Source organism: Gobio gobio (assembly GCF_949357685.1).
Source record: "Gobio gobio genome assembly, chromosome: 1".
Classification (NCBI taxonomy): Eukaryota; Metazoa; Chordata; class Actinopteri; order Cypriniformes; family Gobionidae; genus Gobio; species Gobio gobio.
Window position 1 is genome coordinate 1539428 of NC_137097.1, and position 18999 is coordinate 1558426.

General features: G+C 41.6%; 1 protein-coding gene across 1 annotated transcript in view; it reads left to right on the forward strand.

Annotated features, from left to right (window-relative positions):
• The window catches only part of LOC307135987 (NACHT, LRR and PYD domains-containing protein 3-like), a gene marked incomplete at its 3' end in the record, with an annotated part of 53371 nt that extends 36024 nt beyond the window's left edge, over positions 1-17347 (forward strand). Inside the window, exons 8-12 of the mRNA XM_079832729.1 lie at positions 1551-1720; positions 2905-3064; positions 4094-4267; positions 4426-4599; positions 17179-17347. Coding sequence (XP_079688855.1) covers positions 1551-1720; positions 2905-3064; positions 4094-4267; positions 4426-4599; positions 17179-17347 — 847 coding nt within the window. The remainder of the gene's footprint in view (positions 1-1550; positions 1721-2904; positions 3065-4093; positions 4268-4425; positions 4600-17178) is intronic.
• Between the last annotated feature and the right edge of the window lie 1652 nt (positions 17348-18999).

An 18999-nucleotide genomic window follows, 5' to 3' on the forward strand; every position in this document is an offset into this window, starting at 1 on the left:
AGGCAGCAAATGTTGTCCTGTGCATTTCTCTCTGAAAATCGGAGTAAAATGGGTCATTCCAGACATTGTTCAGAAGAACAGCGTACTTTGATTAAAAAGTTGATTAGAGAGGGGGAAAACATATAAAAAGTGCAGAAAATGATAGGCTGCTCAGCTAAAATTATATCAAATGCTTTAAAATGGCAACCACAACCAGAAAGACATGGAAGAAAACGTAAAACAACCATTCTAATGGATCGAAGAATAGCCAAAATGGCAAAGATCAGCTCCAGGGTGATCAAAGAAAGTCTAAAGTTACCTGTGAGCACTGTAACAATTAGAAGACGCCTACGTGAAGCCAAGCTATCGGCAAGAAGCCCCCACAAAGTCCCATTGTTGAAAAAACGACACATGATAAAGAGGTTACAATTTGCCAAAGAACATGTTGACTGGCCTGAAGAGAAATGACGCAATTTTGTGGACTGATGAAAGCAAGATTGCTCTTTTTGGCTCTAGGGGCCGTAGACACCCAAATGTCTACGACTCCCAAATATTGAATTCAAGCCACAGTACACTGTAAAGACAGTAAAGCATGGTGCCGCAAGCATCATGATATGGGGATGTTTCTCATTCTATGGTGTTGGGCCTATTTATCGCATTCCAGGGATCATTGATCAGTTTGAGTACATCAAAATACTTAAAGAGGTCATGTTGCCTTATGCTGAAGAGGAAATGCCCTTCAAATGGGTGCCTCAACAAGACAACGACCCAACACCAATAAGCGAGCAGCATCTTGGTTCTAGACCAACAAGATTAACGTTATGGAGTTGCCAGCCCACTATAAAACTTGGTGACATCAAAAATGCTGTTTCTGAGGCAAAACCAAGAAATTCAGAGGAATTGTGGTATGTAGTGCAATCGTCCTGGGCTGGAATACCTGTTCACAGATGCCAGAAGTTTGTTGACTCCATGCAACACAGATGTGAAGAAGTTCTCAGAAGCCGTAGTTATACAACTAAATCTTAGTCCATTGATTGACAAGAAAGCTAAATCTTCAAGCATTTTTCAGTTTATACAGTAATATTTGACTTTGTAAAGAAAAATGCAGACACTGCTATTTTTTAACAGCCTAATATTCCTTTTTCTTCACTTTCTGTAAAGTAATAACAAATGTGATACATTTTTCTTCATGTTTTGATTTAGAAATGCATTTGCGTGTATTGAAATAAAAGGTATTATAAGGATTTTGAGCTTTACTCACTTTTTTAAACACACTGCTATTATTTTGAACACAACTGTGTGTGTGTGTGTGTGTGTGTGTCTGTCTGTCTGTGTGTGTATATATATATATATATATATATATATATATATATATATATATATATATATATATATATATATATATATATATATATATATATATAAATAATTTCAAGAATCTAACTGCATAACTTTAACTTTTAATACTACTACTGTATTTAAGCTGGGTTAAATGTGTGAACACAGTTAACTCTCATTCAACTTCATAAGAATGTATAGTTTAAGACACTGTTCTCTTCTTTCTTTTCCAGTCTTAGTGCATGTAATCTTACAATTACAAGCTGTTCACCACTGGCCTCTATTCTTAGCTCAAACTCAAATTTGAAAGAACTGAACCTGAATGACAATTACCTTCAAGATTCAGGAGTGAAGCTACTCTGTGCTGGACTGAAGAATCCAAACTGTAAATTGGAGACATTACGTAAGAAAGAAATAAGTAAGAAAATATTTAAAGGTGTCCTTTTTTCCTTAATAATGATATAAGGCATACTTTTTGTTTCTTTACATGTAAAAACTTTTTGAGTTTTAAAATGATTTAACCCTCTGGAGTCTGAGCTGTTTTGGGGCCCTTTAGAAGTTTTGACATGCTCTGGCAATCTGTGGATAGGTCTTTTACACATCCAATCAAGGCAGAACCACCTGTGTGAGAGAGAGAGCACAAGAAAAAAGAAAAGATCCACACATATCCCTACACACAGGGAGAAGAGGGGGGTAAAAACAATACATCCTCAGACTCACTCTCCTACGCGATTTAAGCAGTCATGTGATAGTGCTTGGCCAATAGTGAACTGCCATTCTGCCGTAGAATGCCGTGAATAGCCCAACAAAGTGAATAGCTTAATACAGTGACAGGGAAGAGAGGAGATTGTTGAATAATGTGGTTATTTTTGTTTGTTTTTTGTGCACAAAAAGTATTCTCATCGCTTCATATAATTAAAGTTGAACCACTGGAGTCACATGGACTAGTTTAACAAAGTTTTTACTACCTTTTCTGGGTGGTCGTTGTTTTGCCGTCTATGGACAGAAAGCTCTCGGATTTAATCAGAAATATCTTAATTTGTGTTCTGAAGATGGACAAATTAAATGTTATAATGGACAAATAAAAGATGGACAAATTAAATGTTATAATACTATAGGCATATTACCTGTTACGTGACTGCTCTGAGACGTGAAGGCTGAGGATCTGAACGCAGATTGATTTTAAAGGGTAATCCACAAACGTAGTTAAAAGTACAGGCAAGGTCAAACACAAGCAGGCAGTCCAAACAAACAAACACAACAAGATAGGGAACACGGGCAAGAGAGTAATCCAGAAACATGCAAGTAATCCAAAAACCGAAAGACAAAACACCAGGAAGAATGCTCAGAAATGCAGTGAAACACTAAACAAGACTTTGCAGTGAATGACAGAGTTGACCAGGCTTTTATAGAGTGAGCTAACAAGGTAAATGAGACACTAGTGGATATAATCAGGAATGATGAGTCCAAGCAGAGAGTATTATGAGAAATGTAGTTTGTGATGGAGTGACAGTCTGGGGTGGAGTGCCCTCTGGTGGTAATCACGGGCACTCACACTGGTGAATTGTGACATACCCCCCCTCAAAGGAGCGGCTTCCAGGCTCCTAAACTGTCCAGGAGGGAGGTGGAGCAGAGGTGGAACTGGGGGCGGGATGAAGGGCCAGGCACGTGGAGCGGAAGAGGGCCTGGATACTGAGGCAGAGAAGAAGTGCAGGAAGGAGCAGTCTGGACAGATGACCAGGGTGGCGTAGGAGGCAGAGTCCTCTCTGGATGCTGGTCAGGGGCTGAAGGCATCTCTGGACACTAGTCAGTGGCTGGGCGGTGCGGGCATAGCAAGGCACCTGGGCGGCGCGAGCAGGGCTAGACGCCTAGGTGGCGTATCTGGGATGGCTGTAACCTCCGGGATGATCTCAGGACTTGGGTTCACCGGACTTGGGACCACCGGACTCGGGACCACTGGACCTGTCACAGAGGAAGTCTTTCTTCTCCTCCTCCGTCTCGGGACCACCAGATGCTGCATACTTTTATAGTTGAAACATGGCTGCCACAAACTATCACAACAGGGCCGACAAGGAAAAGGGATATTTGTTTTTCTTCTGAAGTCGTGTTTGATCATGCAAGTTTCTGTGAGATCTTGTCTGTGTAATACCCACTGTAAAATCTGGCAAGTGTGTGGTCTTGCAGCCTGGCTGAATCATCTAGTGTGTGGTCAATGGATTATAATGTTTAAACTGTCCTTATATCTGATGTCTCCTATTGTTTTAAAACCGGTTAAGATTTATAAATCGTCTAGTGTGTCCCAGTCATTACTCGTTCAGATTCCTTTTTTGTTTTAACACAATCAAAACAAAATGACACACAATTTGTTAATTAACAAAATACGTTTTGTGTTATGACTATTTTTACACAATGTGTCATTTTGTTTTGATTGTGTTAAAATGAATAAAGGGATAATTGTTAATAAATAACACATTAGTTCCAAGAGTGTAAAGAAATCCAGAGTAATGAAATTATAGAGTAATGTGACAAATGTCTTTATAATTGTTTTTATGTAATAATTATTTGTAAACATTCATCTATTATTTCTATTTGCATTAAGGTCAATCCCTTGCAAAATTATATTTCACAGCCCTCAAAGACTAAATCACTGTTTTGTCTTTTTGTGTGTGAAGAATAGTAAAGTGTAAATATCACATATACATCAATAAAAATGTGAAAAATACAATTATCAGTTAACAATTGTAATTTTAGGGGTTTTCTTCCTTCTCTCTCACAGACTGGGGTTCTGCAGAGTAAGTCGGGAAGGTTGTGCTGCTCTGGCTTCAGCTATGAGATCAAACCCCTCACACCTGAGGGAACTGGATCTGACTGGCAATGAACTAAGAGACTCAGGCGTGAAGCTGCTCTCTGATGGACTGAAGGATCCACAATGTAACCTAGAGAAACTAATGTTAGTATTATTTTAGTGAAAAATAGAGAAAAGAAGAAATATTAAATCATTCTTTAAAAGCAGAGTGTCTTTAAACAAAAGAATCTGTTTCAACTTCCCCCACCCCCTTTTTCTTAATATGATGATATAAGTGTAAGGAGTGTTTCTCCTCCATGCAGGCTATTAAGCTGCAGTATTGGAGATGAAGGTTGTGGTGCTCTGGCTTCAGCTCTGCGATCAAACCCATCACACCTGAAAGAACTGGAGCTGAGCTGTAATTATCCAGGAGACTCAGGGGTGAAGCTGCTCGCTGATCTACTGAAGGATCCTCACTGTAAACTGGAGAAACTACGGTGAGTGCTATTATAAAATATTTCGATAGTTAGTACATTTATTAATATAAACCTCTTGGTGCCAGCTCCATAAATTGTTTAGCCAACATTGCATAATTCTGACTTCACATTTGTTTAGTGAGTATATAGATTTGATTGAGCCATTCTTAGCCATAAGAGTCTGAAGAATATCCCTTCATGCCAGATTAAATCAAATACATTTAAGTCCCCATTAATAGCATCTTTCCTTGGGCTTTGGAATGTCTAATCTCAGTTTGTAGACATGGGAGCATACCACTTTTTACCAAAAAAAACCTGAATATGTGCAAAAACCATATTATGTATTTTTTTATTGCAAATTTGTGCTTGGTTAATGGAAGTACAAAGCAGAGCAGTTCACCAACATTATTGCTTTTGACAAAACATTTTTTATCAATAAATGTGTACCAAAACCACATGTACGTTGATACACAGAGGGAGAGAGTATTAAAAACTACTAATCAAGTCAAGTCAACTTTATTTATATAACACTTTTATCAATGCAGATTGTTTCAAAGCAGCTTCACAGTGTTAAACAGGAAAATAATGCAAACAGAATTTTATTCAGCCGTATAGCCATTCCGGAGAAAACGGTGATGTCATCAGTTCATTTCAATTATCATATAGTGACAGTGTGGGCTTTAGATCAGTAATTAGATCAGGGCTGAGCCTGGTTAGTACCTGGATGGGAGACCAACTGGGAAAACTAGGTAGCTGCTGGTAGAGGTGTTAGTGAGGCCAGCAGGGGGCGCTCACCCCGTGGTCTGTGTGGGTCCTAACGCCCCAGTATAGTGATGGGGACACTATACTGTAACAAGCACCGTCCTTCGGATGAGACGTTAAACCGAGGTCCTGACTCTCTGTGGTCATTAAAAATCCCAGGATGTCCTTCGATAAAGAGTAGGGGTATAACCCCGGCATCCTGGCCAAATTTGCCCATTGGCCCCTGTCCATCATGGCCTCCTAATCATCCCCATATATATATACGATTGATATCATCCCTCAGTCTCCTCTCCACCAATCAGCTGGTGTGTGGTGGGCGTACTGGCGCAATATGGCTGCCGTCGCATCATCCAGGTGGATGCTGCACATTGGTGATGGTTGAGGAGATTTCCCCCTTCTATGTAAAAGCGCTTTGAGTGAGTGCCTAGAAAAGCGCTATATAAATGTAATTAATTATTATTATTATTATTAGATCAGTAATTTAGTTCATATGGTTAATTTAGTTTAATAATTAGATTTATTTGGATATTTAGTTGAAAAATGTAGTGTCCCTACTGAGCAAGCCAAGCCAGAGGCAACAGTGGTAAGGAAACCAAAACCCCATCAGGTGACCTAATGGAGAAAATAAACCTTGGGAGAAACCAGGCTCAGTCAGGGTGCCAGTTCTCCTCTGGCCAATTAACAAACAGCGTATGATTATTATTCTGGCAACTTTACACTCGTCATAATAGGATGCCGTATTGATTAAACAGTTATTAAAGTGCAATATTCGAAGGATCGGCGGCAACACGCCGGACACAGGTTTATTGAGGATGACATATCAATTTAACAATTATTAAATTGTAATATTCGTACAATCGGAGTCATCACGCCGGAGACGGTTTATTGAGGATGCCGTGTCGATGAGGCAGCTGCAGGGGGAGTCTAATTGACACGGTCTCTGCAGACACTTCAGGGTCCTGTGTTGGTCTTCTCTGGGCGCAGGTCCACCATCTGATCTGGATACGGCCCGGATCCAGCTGACTGCAGTAAACCTCGGGATAAACAGAGAGACTAACATTAGATTAGATGCCATTCTTCTGATGATGTGTTTTTAGTCTAGATTTAAACTGAGAGTGTGTCTGCTTCCCGAACAATGCTAGAAAGACTGTTACAGAGTTTAGGTGCTAAATAGGAAAAGGATCGACTGCCTGCAGTTGATTTCAATATTCTCGGTATGATCAACTGGCCAGAGTTTAGAGAGCGCAGTAGACGTGATGGAGTATAATGTGTTAAGAGCTCGCTCAAGTACTGGGGAGCTAAACCATTTAGTGCTTTGTAAGTAATAAGCAAGATTTTAAAATGTACGTGATGTTTAATAGGCAGCCAGTGCAGTGTTGACAGAACTGGGCTAATATGGTCATACTTCCTGGTTCTAGTAAAAACTCGAGCTGCTGCATTTTGGACTGGAGTTGGTTTATTAAGCGAACAGGGCAACCACCCAGTAGAGCATTACAATAATCTAACCTTGAGGTCATGAACGCATGAACTAACTGTTCAGCATTTTGCATTGAGAGCATGTGCCATACTTTAGATATATTTTTAAGATGATAGAATGCAGTTTTACAGATGCTAGAAACGTGGCTTTCAAATGAGCGATTGGTATCAAAGAGCACACCCAGGTTCCTCACTGACGACGAGGACTTGATAGTGCATCCATCAAGTGTTAGACAGTATTCTAGGTTACTACTTGTGGAGCTTTTTTGTCCAATTTTTTTTTTTTTTTTTTCTGAATTAAGTTGCAGGAAATTACTGGTCATCCAATTTTTTTTAAATCAGCTATGCATTCTGTTAATCTTGTGAATTGGTAAGTTTTGTCAGGGCGTGAAGAAATATAGAGCCGAGTAGGGCTGCACGATCAACAGAAATCGAACCGCAATCGCGATTTGGCTTGTGCGATTATGAAAGCGCAAAGGCTGCGATTTTAATTAAATAAATAAATGCCCAGCGTGTCAGTGAAGAGTGGCTCTGTGATCAGTAAACGCTGCTCCGTCTGAAAGCACTGCGAGTTTGAGCAACATGTGTCAAACATCTTCACAAACTAGTAATGCGAAGCGTTCATAAACCTGTTGTCCAACCAAATACAACGTTTAATAATATGTTTTAACTCACTTCATATAGTCAGTCGAGCTGATGTGGCTTCTTATCACAGAATATCAATCAGCACTGCATTCTTTTATTATTATGAAAATACCCGAGAAGGCTTGAAGAACTCAAATACACCATATCTTGTTGCAGAAGTATTATCTTAATGTTTAATCAGTCAAAGTGTTTCTATCTTCGTTTTATTCAGCATACAGCGTTTGCTTCACATTAGGGATTTCCCAGAGGGATTTCCTGAAAACAAATGATTACTTCTCTGGAGCAAATGTGCCGTTTCTGCTCGAGGGCGCCCTCTGGCCTCCAGTATGAATGACACTTTTGGGTAGAAAATAAGAAAAATAAAACTTCTCTCTAAATAAATTTATATGACAATCCATATGTTTTTCTTCAATGTACAGGAGTTTTAATCCCCACAGTGGATGCATAAGAGGCTCATATTTCATATTAAAGACATAGACTTTAAGAAATTGATATCACAGATAAAAAGCACAGATTTGTATAATAATAATTGTTTTTTTTACAATAAATCCTTAGACCTTTCTAATGATTTTTAGTCATAGGCTGTCTGCATACTAACAGGTAACCCATCATATTTAGTGTTCTGTAAAATATAAATATTATTATTATTACACTGTTATATTTATTCTTAAATGCTCTATTTTAATTTTTTTTATAATGAATGTTATTGTAATAGTAATTGTAATGTTGGTTCGGCTATGTGGGTGTGGGAAGGAAGAAGACGGGGTCGGCTTGACTGGGACTGCACTTAATTTATTACTCAGAACAGGTTCAAACATAAAGCACGCATGAGGGCGTTCAGAACAATCAAAACACTCAATATTCAATATTGCACTCAGTTTCAGTTTCTCAACAATCTTTCTCCCTCTGTCAGGAAGGCAGTCCCAATCCAGATCTCTCTCCCTCTCTCTCTCCCGACAGCGGCTTAAATGCGGTCTCTCCACGCCAATTACAGGAACGAGACACAGGTGTTAATGATCTGCACTTGACCTACTTACTCACCGCTCGTCTCCTCGCTCTCTCTCTCCCGCTATAGACTTCGCAAAACCACGCCCCCTCCGCCACATACCCCCACCGCCCGCACCAGGCCGGGGAACCCGCCCTTCTCAGCGACTTCAGGACAGCGCGCAGGTGCTGCATATGCCGCTGCCAGTCCGCCCTGTAGATGATGATATCATCCAAGTACGCAGCGGCATACGCAGCATGCGGCCGGAGAATCCTGTCCATCAGACGCTGGAAGGTTGCGGGAGCCCCGAACAAGCTGAAAGGAAGGGTGACAAATTGGTGTAACCCAAACGGCGTGGTGAAAGCGTTTTTTTTCTTTGGACATTGGAGACAAGGGGATCTGCCAATATCCCTTGGTTAAGTCCAGTGTCGAATAAAAGCGAGCGGTTCCTAGCCGATCAAGCAATTCGTCCACCCTCGGCATTGGGTACGCATCAAATTTCGACACCGCGTTCACTGTTCTATAGTCCACGCAGAAGCGGACCGAGCCGTCAGGTTTTGGAACCAAAACTATCGGGCTCGCCCAATCGCTGCTGGACTCTTCTATTACCCCCATATCCAGCATAGCCTCTAATTCATCCTGAACTACCTTTTTTTTGTGTTCAGGTAAACGGTATGGCCGGCTGCGAACCACCACGCCCGGCTCTGTCTCAACATGGTGTTGAATAAGGTCTGTGCGACCAGGCAGGGGCGAGAACACGTCAGCAAACTCTGCTTGTAATGCTTTGACGTCAGTGAGCTGCGACGGTGAGAGATGATCCCCGCCTGGGGCCAGAGCAAGGGATTGAGATTTTTGAATCGCTTCTGGCCCGAGATAATCCTCTCCACTCACCACCGTCGCAAGCATCACTGACTCCGCCTCAGACCATTTTTTTAAGAGGTTGAGGTGGTATATTTGACGTGCTCCCTCCCTATCTAAGCGCACCACCTCATAGTTGAGGTCCCCAACTCGCCGTGTGACCACAAAGGGCCCTTGCCACTTTGCGAGTAATTTAGAACTGGATGTGGGGAGTAATACAAGGACTTTATCTCCCGGTGCAAATTGACGAAGTCTAGCCCCTCTGTTGTACAGCTGTCTTTGTCTGTCCTGAGCCTGTAACAAATTCTCCATTGATAGCCGCCCCAAAGTGTGGAGTTTTGTTCTCAGGTCCAGGACATACTGAATTTCATTTTTACTCGCGGAAGGTCCGTCCTCCCAAGCCTCCCTAAGGACATCCAGCACCCCCCGAGGCTGGCGCCCATAGAGAAGCTCGAAGGGGGAAAACCCCGTGGAGGCTTGCGGGACCTCGCGAACAGCGAACAACAGAGGCTCTAGCCACTTATCCCAATTGTTGGCGTCCTCGTGAACGAACTTACGAATCATGGATTTCAATGTGCGATTAAATCGTTCCACCAGACCATCTGTTTGTGGGTGATAGACGCTGGTGCGAATCGATTTAATGCCCAATAACTCATAAAGTTCGCGAATCGTCCGTGACATGAACGCCGTGCCCTGATCGGTGAGAATCTCTTTCGGGATTCCCACCCGGGAGATTAAGGAAAACAGTGCGCTCGCAACACTTTTCGCCGAAATAGTGCGGAGCGGAACTGCTTCCGGGTATCGCGTTGTATAGTCCACCGAAACCAATGCAAAGCGATGCCCACGTGCTGACCGTTCTAATGGCCCGATGAGGTCCATGCCAATTCGCTCGAAGGGGACCTGCATCAGAGGGAGTGGGCACAATGGTGCTTTTGGGGTGGCCGGTGGATTCACCAACTGACATTCACGGCAAGACGCACACCACCTGCGTACATTCTCGTGAATGCCCAGCCAGAAGAACCGGGCCATTAGACGGTTCAGTGTAGCCGTTTGTCCTAAATGCCCGGCCATGGGATTAGAATGAGCCGCCTGGAAAAGCATTTCCCGGCGGCTTTTGGGTACTAACAACTGTGTTGTATCTTGTTTGGTATGGGCGTCTTGGGTCACCCGATACAACCTATCTTTTAAAACGCAAAAATAAGGATAAGAGAGCGGCTGGTCAGGGTGGAGGAGGTGGCCGTCGATGGAACGGACCTGGCTAAACGCATTTTTTAGCGACTCGTCCTGGGACTGTTCCAGGGGAAAATCATCGCGGTCTGCGAGAACAGGCACCTCGAGACCGCTCGGTTCCCCCGGAACAGCACCCAGAGGCCCCGAATCCACCTCTCCCACCTGAGCAACCGTCTCTTTCCTGCTTACACGGTTTCCCCAAGAAGCATCCGCACACAAGTGTCCCAATAATTAATTAAATGCTGGCCAATTGGTCCCCAGAATCAGCGGATGCCGGAGGTGCGGGTTAACTGCTACCTCAACACTATGCTTTTGACCCCAAATAGAATATCCACGGGCAACAACGGATAATTAACCACTTCCCCGTGCACACACCTCACCGTAACCGTGCGGCTAGTACCCAATGCCTTAGGGTGAATCAGGCTTTGGTGGATAGAGGTCTGGTTACAACCCGAATCGACCAAGGCTTGATACGTACCCCCCTTGATACTCACAGGAATTAGGTACAACCCAGCTTGATCGAGGGCGGCTTGCAGAGCGTCAGGGACGTGGAGAGAGCGCTGGAGCAGAGGGAGAGGCGTGTTGGGATCCGAAGTGGTCGCCCCTCCCCTGGGGACCGGACAGGCCGGTGCTACCGGATCGCTGGGGCCACCCGTCCTCCACCTTGGGGCTGGTCTTGGCGGGAACAGGTTTGGGGAGAGAAGGGGAAGAAACAGAAGAGGGGAGAGAGAGAGAGAGAGAGAGAGAGAGAAGCCGATGGTAAGGGTTCGCCGACCCCGTGGCACGCCACCATGTGGTCCTCCGCCAACTGGATGGCCTGGCTCAGCGACGTCGGGCGGTGGCACTGGACCCACTGCGCGGTCTTCTGGGGAAGCCTCGCGATGAACTGCTCCAGCACCACACGGTCGATGATTCCCTCGACATCGCTTCCGTCGGCCATCAGCCACTTGCGGCATGAGTCCCGGAGCTGGTGCGCGAAGGTGAAGGGTCGGCCGGATTGGCTGAGGGTCAGGGTCCAGAACCGCTGCCTCTGTTGTTCTGGGCTCCGGCCGACCCGCTGTAGAATGGCGCGCTTTAGATCTTCGTAGGCCAGGAGATTCTGGACTGGCAGTTGGTGTGCGGCTACCTGCGCCTCTCCGGACAACAGCGGCAGGAGCCGCATTGGCCAGTCCGACCGGGGCCACCCCCGGGACTCGGCGGACCTCTCGAAGAGGTCGATGAATGCCTCCGGATCATCCTCCGGGCCCATCTTCGAGAGGTGGATGGTAGCAGCCGAGTCGGTGGTAGACGGGGGGGGGGTGGCCGGAATCTCCCGGGCCATCCAGCTCCGGAACAGCTCGCGGTCTTCATGCTGGGCGAGAAGGAGGGCCTCGTTTATCTTGTTCGGCCCTCACGGCCAGCAGGTCTTCGTGTGTTTGTTGGTGAAGACCGGCGAGCGATTGGACGAGGTCCGCAAGCGGCGTCTTTGGCGGGCTCTGCATGGCGGCGGCAAACTTCTCCCTTCCCGGGTTTCGGCACCAGTGTAATGTTGGTTCGGCTATGTGGGTGTGGGAAGGAAGAAGACGGGGTCGGCTTGACTGGGACTGCACTTAATTTATTACACAGAACAGGTTCAAACATAAAGCACGCACAAGGGCGTTCAGAACAATCAAAACACTCAATATTCAATATTGCACTCAGTTTAAGTTTCTCAACAATCTTTCTCCCTCTGTCAGGAAGGCAGTCCCAGTCCAGATCTCTCTCTCTCTCTCTCTCTCCCGACAGCGGCTTAAATGCGGTCTCTCCACGCCAATTACAGCAACGAGACACAGGTGTTAATGATCTGCACTTGACCTACTTACTCACCGCTCGTCTCCTCGCTCTCTCTCTCCCGCTACAGACTTCGCAAAACCACGCCCCCTCCGCCACAGTAATATTTCTTATTTTTATTTAACAATAATAATAATAATAATAATAATTATTATTATTATTATTATTATTAGTCACATTAATATATAAACACAAAATGTTATATACACACTTTTCATTAGTAAAAATAAATAATAATAATCGCATTTTAAATCACAATTTTAACCAGAATAATCGCAATTAGATATTTTCCCCAAATCGTGCAGCCCTAGAGCCGAGTATCGTCCGCATAACAGTGAAAACTAATGCCATGCTTCCTAATGATATCTCCCAGTGGAAGCATGTACAGGGTGAAGAGCATCTCTTTTAATAGCCTAGTCGGTATAGGGTTGAGCATACATGTTGTTGATTTTGATGATTTAACGAGTTTAGCCAATTCTTCTTCTCCTATAGCAGTGAATGAGTGTAATTTTTCCTCAGTGACACTACAATGCTCTGTCTGATGTGATACTGTAGTAGACGGCTGCATGGTTAAAATTTTCTTCCTAATATTATCAATCTTACATGTAAAGAATTCATAAAGTCATTACTGCTGTGCTGTTTACAATCATCAGAAGTTGAAGCTTTATTTTTGGTTAATTTAGCCACTGTATAGAATAAATACCTAGGGTTGTGTTTGTTTTCTTCTAAGAGAGTCGAGAAATAAGCAGATCTAGCAGTATTTACGGCCTTTCTGTATGCAATCATGTGCTCTTTCCACGAATTACGAAAAACCTCTAGTTTTGTTTTCTTCCAGCTGCGCTCCATTTTTCTGGCTGCTGTTTTAAGGGCCCGAGTGTGCTCGTTGTACCACGGCATTGGACTATTTTCTTTAATCTTCTTTAAGCGCAGGGGAGCAACTGTGTCTAAAGTGCTGGAAAAGAGAGAGTCAATAGTTTCTGTTGCAACATCGAGTTCTTCTAAGCTATCTGGGATGCTGAGGAGATTAAACTGATGAGGAAGATTATTTACAAAGCAATCTTTAGTGGCTGGTTTGATAGTCCTGCCATATTTGAAGCGAGGGGACGGCTTTGCAGCCTTAGCTAAATTAAGTATACATGATACTAGTTAATGATCTGAGATGTCATCGCTCTGCTGCAGAACTTCAACGGTATCAACATTTATTCATGTGACAATATTAGGTCTGGAGTATGATTATGGCGATGAGTGGGTCCACAAAACACAAAGCACCAAGACTTCAAAGGAATTATATTTGAAACTAGACTTCTGAGTAATACTAAAGATATTTTTATAAAATCACAGCAACACCTCCCCCTTTACCTTTCAGACACGGCTCGTGTTTATAACAGTAATCTTCTGGGGTGGACTAAAGTAATGTAGTCCTCAGGTTTTAGCCAGGTTTCTGTCAAACAAAGCACATCTAGATTATTATCTGTAATCATATAATTAACAATAAGCACATGACATATATCATTAACAAGAAGCACATGACATAATCACATGAGGGCACAATGGAATCACATGACAAACCAGGAAAACATGACAATCGGAAAACAAGGGGTGCTTCTCAATATCCCTCCTCGTTTCCTCGCTCCTCCGTCCTCCATCCTATGACCCGGAAACCGACCGAGCTCAGCCATCTTGTAGGACATCTCAATTCTCTAATTGCACCGCGAGGAGGCAAGGAGTGAGGAGGCTTCCTGAGGAGTCATGAGCGAGGATACACGGGTGTATCCCTTGCGGAAGTGTTTTATCAACTAAACGTGACGCACGTATAAATTCTCCTCCCCCTTCACATCTTGCCACAGTTTATTCATTATTATTATTTTTATGTTTACATGTACAAGACACAAATGTATGTCAAATAACAACAACTGACAGTTGCAGAATTATATCAAAGCACAAACAAACTGTCATACTATACAACAAATAAAAAGCAGTTAATAACTGAGAATAGTTGTTTTTAATAACTGGTAATATTAAATAAAATATGGACAAATGTGGTATTGTGTAGGGGTTGAAACTATTACAATATAAATAGTTATCTTTAATGTTCAAGAATCCCGGCGTGCAAACTAAATCCAGCGGTGTTGACAACGCTTTGAAGTAACGCTAAAGGGAGCGAGGATATATCATTTCACTTGATTCAATTCCTCCGTCCTCACGTCTTTTCCTTGCATCCTTCCCTCGCACCCTAAAGGGGTGGAGCTAAGACGCGAGGAAAGGAGGCGAGGAAAGGAAACGAGGATGCACAAATAAGAATTGAGAAGCACCCAAGATAAGAACATGAAACAGAACCAACACAACTAGACATTACAATAATATTAATTAAAACACTATTTATTAAATACTGGCAATTGTTAAAATTAATTAAACATTCATTAAAATTAAGATACAATTTATACAAAATTAAATTAAGAAAGGTTTTCTACAAAACAAAACTTAATGAAATGGTCAAAATCATGTCTGATCCACTCAATGTCTTCTGACATATTGCAGATCTTATGATGTGTCCTATCTTACTCGTGCTCTTCACTTTTCATAATAAACATAGATTGAATTAAAAAATAACATTAGGCTATAATATAATATGAAACAAAATATATTTTAATAGCTTCAACAAGTATTGTCCACAAAACTTTTGACTGGTACTATATTTATAGCATCTGAAAAATTCTAAGGAAAACTCACAATTGGGAAAACATGAAAATATATAAAAAGTCTCAAGCATAAACTAGAAGAACAATAAGGGAAGTGAAGAAAGAGTATTGGAGATCATATTGCAAAGAAATTGGGGGGAAAAAACTCCACTTAAGGAAGTGTGGAGTATTATTTAAAAGATCAGTGACATTCGAAGAGACTATGATTATCCTGTTGTAAGTATTGGGGAAGAAATAGAATTAAGTGATGTGGAGAAAGCATAAATGTTTAGAAAATAATTTTCAAAAATAAATAGTTTGGATAATTTGATGTAGGAATGTAAGGAAATGTGGGAGAAGTTGTTAAGAGAGTAACAGATAGTTTACTAGATGTGCCTTTTTCATTACAGAATTAAAGTTTACTAGATGTGCCTTTTTCATATTCAGAATTAACGAGGGCATTAAAAACACTAAAGCTTCAAGTCCAGGACAGGACGGAATTAGTAATGGTAAATGTAATGGTAAAAAGTTATAATAATTCTAGAGTTTTATAATGGGAAGTATGGGAAGAAGGGATTTTACCTATGAGCTGGAAAGAAACTGTAATAATTCCCATAAAAAACAGGTAAAGATACAAGTATTCCTTTAAACTACAGACCGATAGCATTAACATCACATTTCGGTAACGTAATGGAAAAAATTATTACAGATCGTTTAATTTATAATATGGAGAAAACTATTTTTTTTCCCCCATATCAAAATGATTTTAGACATGGAAAGGGAACAATGGACTCAATTACTAATTTGTAATCAGATATTAGAAAAGCTTTGATAAAAAAATAAACTCTAATGGCATTTTTATTTGACATATAGAAAGCTTATGATATGTTACGGAAGGAGGGTTTGTTGATAAAATTGGATGAATGCCCGTACAGCCGTCAATGAATGATAGTGCGGCCGTGCTCATTTTACTTTTTAGAATTGGCGCCAATTCAGGGTACGGGTTGCTTGAATTGTGAGTTCATTAGCCTGTTATTATTAATGAAAAGCACAACAACAACAACACAGTACAATGACAAACTCACTTAAATAGGCACTTTTACATTTAGCTTTGAAACCAGATCTTTCCGCGTTCATCTGGTCTGTCAGCTCTTCGCTCTCTGATGAATAAAATCTTACTCTTGCCGCGTTTGTGCGGCGATTCTCATTCGGCTCATGCTGTATTGAGAAGACGTTCAGTTTGTAATTGTAGTGTCTGTTCTCTAACTGAACTAAATTGTTTTTTTTTCTATCATTTAAAAAAAACAAAAAAACATGGACAAGTGATGTAATAGGTGTTTCGCCGGAAAACCGGCAACACTGACTATGGCAGCAAGCCTATATGGCAAAAGGGGATTTTGAAGATCTTGTGCGCGATTCCGATGCTCCGTGGCTACCTGCACAAGCCGCAATACTGTGAGGAACAGTTGCAGATGATGGAGGAACAAGAGGCGGCCGGAGCAGCTGCTGCAGCAGAGGAGCAAGACCTGCTTGGTGGTCAGGAGGAAGAACCCGGGCAGACTCGAGGTGGGGCAGACTAGTGGTGGACTCACAATAAAACAGCGTCTTTCTAGTTTTGAGTCTAGTAGCCAAGTTGTATCATTTCTTGCGATACTGCCCTCTGTAACTAGAAAGCGTGGCTTGGGAGTGGCCTCGTAAGGCAGCAAAGCAAGTGCATTCTGGGAGTTGTCTTTAATCCACATGAGCCAAAAATTTATTTTCTGGCTTAAGAAGGCTAAAAGGCACCAACTTCTAAAATAATTTAAAATTTCTACTACATAGATGTCCCAATTTAAATACACATTCATCTTTCCAGCGGTGAAGTACCCCTTTAAGCAACTTGTGATGCAAGTGTTGGTTCCACGGAGTAATTTGGTTATTGTAATTTGTGGATTGTGTCTCTGTAGCCAAAGCAGTCCTAGGATTACCGGATTGTTAGGCAATTGTATAACATACAGGCAAATGGTTTCAGTGCCCAATGCTCCAATTTGTAGAATTATATCTTTGGTGGTATAATGACCATGACCAGCACTAAGGGGCTGCAAACAATCACAGGTAATTCCAGAACAACAAACAAAAAAACTGAGACATGCTGAGTTTTTCTCCCTCCCTCTTCAGGTTGTCTAACTGCAGTATTGGACATGACGGTTGTGTGGCTCTGGCTTCAGCTCTGAGATCAAACCCCTCACACCTGAAAGAACTGGAGTTGATGTGGAATAAACCAGGAGACTCAGGAGTGAAGCTGCTCTCTGATCTACTGAAGAATCTGGAGTGTAAATTACAGTGAGTTATTGATTTATTGTTTGAATTATATCTTAGTTAAACAATAAATAGGACAATAATTTTAGTGACAGTTCCGTATAATGGTGAAAATCACAGTACACAGGCTATGGACACATTGAAGCTCTGGTTCTTCTGAGAAGCAGGTTCGATTTTGCCCTGCATTATTTCCCAATTCTTTTACACCATCTTTTACAATTCTTTTATAGCTTTATTATAACCCACGCACAGAAGGGAAAAAACATCTTCCAGAGGGTGATTTACCAAAAGCGGCAGACCTCTGGCAAAGTTTCTTGATAAAAACTGTGATGAGTCATGTATGCTAATGTCAGATCTTTCTCTTTAATGTTTTTAAGTATTTAGACTCAATTTAAGTATAAGAAACAATCACCTACAAAGCTTCAAGTGAGAAACCAAAGCACTGACTTACGTCATAAACTACAAGAGCTGCTTTCTGCCTCCTACTGGACAAACACCAGCACTGAACCAGCAGAGCTCAACATGAGGGACGTCTGTTAGAGTTATGAACACACACACACACACACACACACACACACACACACACACACACACATACATAAACATATGAACATTTCTACATTCATAAACAAGCAGAAATGTCAAAAGGAGTTAAATGTACCGATTTACAGATTTTTTTGCAGCTGAGCTGAAAGTACACACTTATGTGTAAGTAAAGTGTAAACTTTATATTTTTGCTGTGTACAGTGTCAGGAATGTCAGTAATTGAGTAGTAAAAGAGTGTTCTAATTGTTATTAATGCTTAAAGTATTACTGATTTTCTGATAAATAAAATACTTCTTAAATTGTTCACCAGGTGTATTCAAAGTATTTCATTATCATTGTATTTGAGAGATATTATATGCTGTTTTTTGTATTATCTAATGTTCCTCTTCTGTTTGTTTTTTCTTTCTTTATATATATAACTTTGATGATGTGATTCTATTCTTTTTAAATATACTTAAAATACTTTGGCAATAATATATTCTAAATGTTATGCCAATAAAGCGACTTTAATTGAACTTGTGTCCATGTGGTTTTTTGATGGGCTGTCACTTGGGCACCACTTGAGCAACTCAAATGGGGCCCATAGAAATTTGTCCATCGGCTCCACATAGGCCCCATGTATGTTGGCCCATAGAGGATCACAAATGGGTACTAATAATGGGGCCAAGATGGGCTACACACATTATGTTTGTTTTTTTAAATCACTTTTCGTTTCAAAACGCTTTCCGTCCACACTAGTATTTACCAAAAGTTTCTCATTCACACGGAAACATCAGACAGAAAACGGCAAATTCACCTTACTGCACATGCATGAACCCTCATAAAAGCTCACTGAGATGGTACAGACAGATCTTAAAATAAGCAAAATTATCTGCCCAATGGGGTAAGCAAAAGAATCATGATTCAAAGACAGGAAAAAAATATCATTTTGCTTAACCCACCCCACTTTGCAGATTATTTTGCTTATTTTAAGACAAAATTTGCTTCCTTTTGAGGTATCTTTCAGCCAAAGCAAGAGGATATTTTTTATTTTTTTGCTTGTCTTGTTTTAATGATTTTATTTTTATTTTATTTATTTTGTTAAGTTTGGGACGGAAACAAGACCACAACAAAAAACTAAAACAAACAAACAGA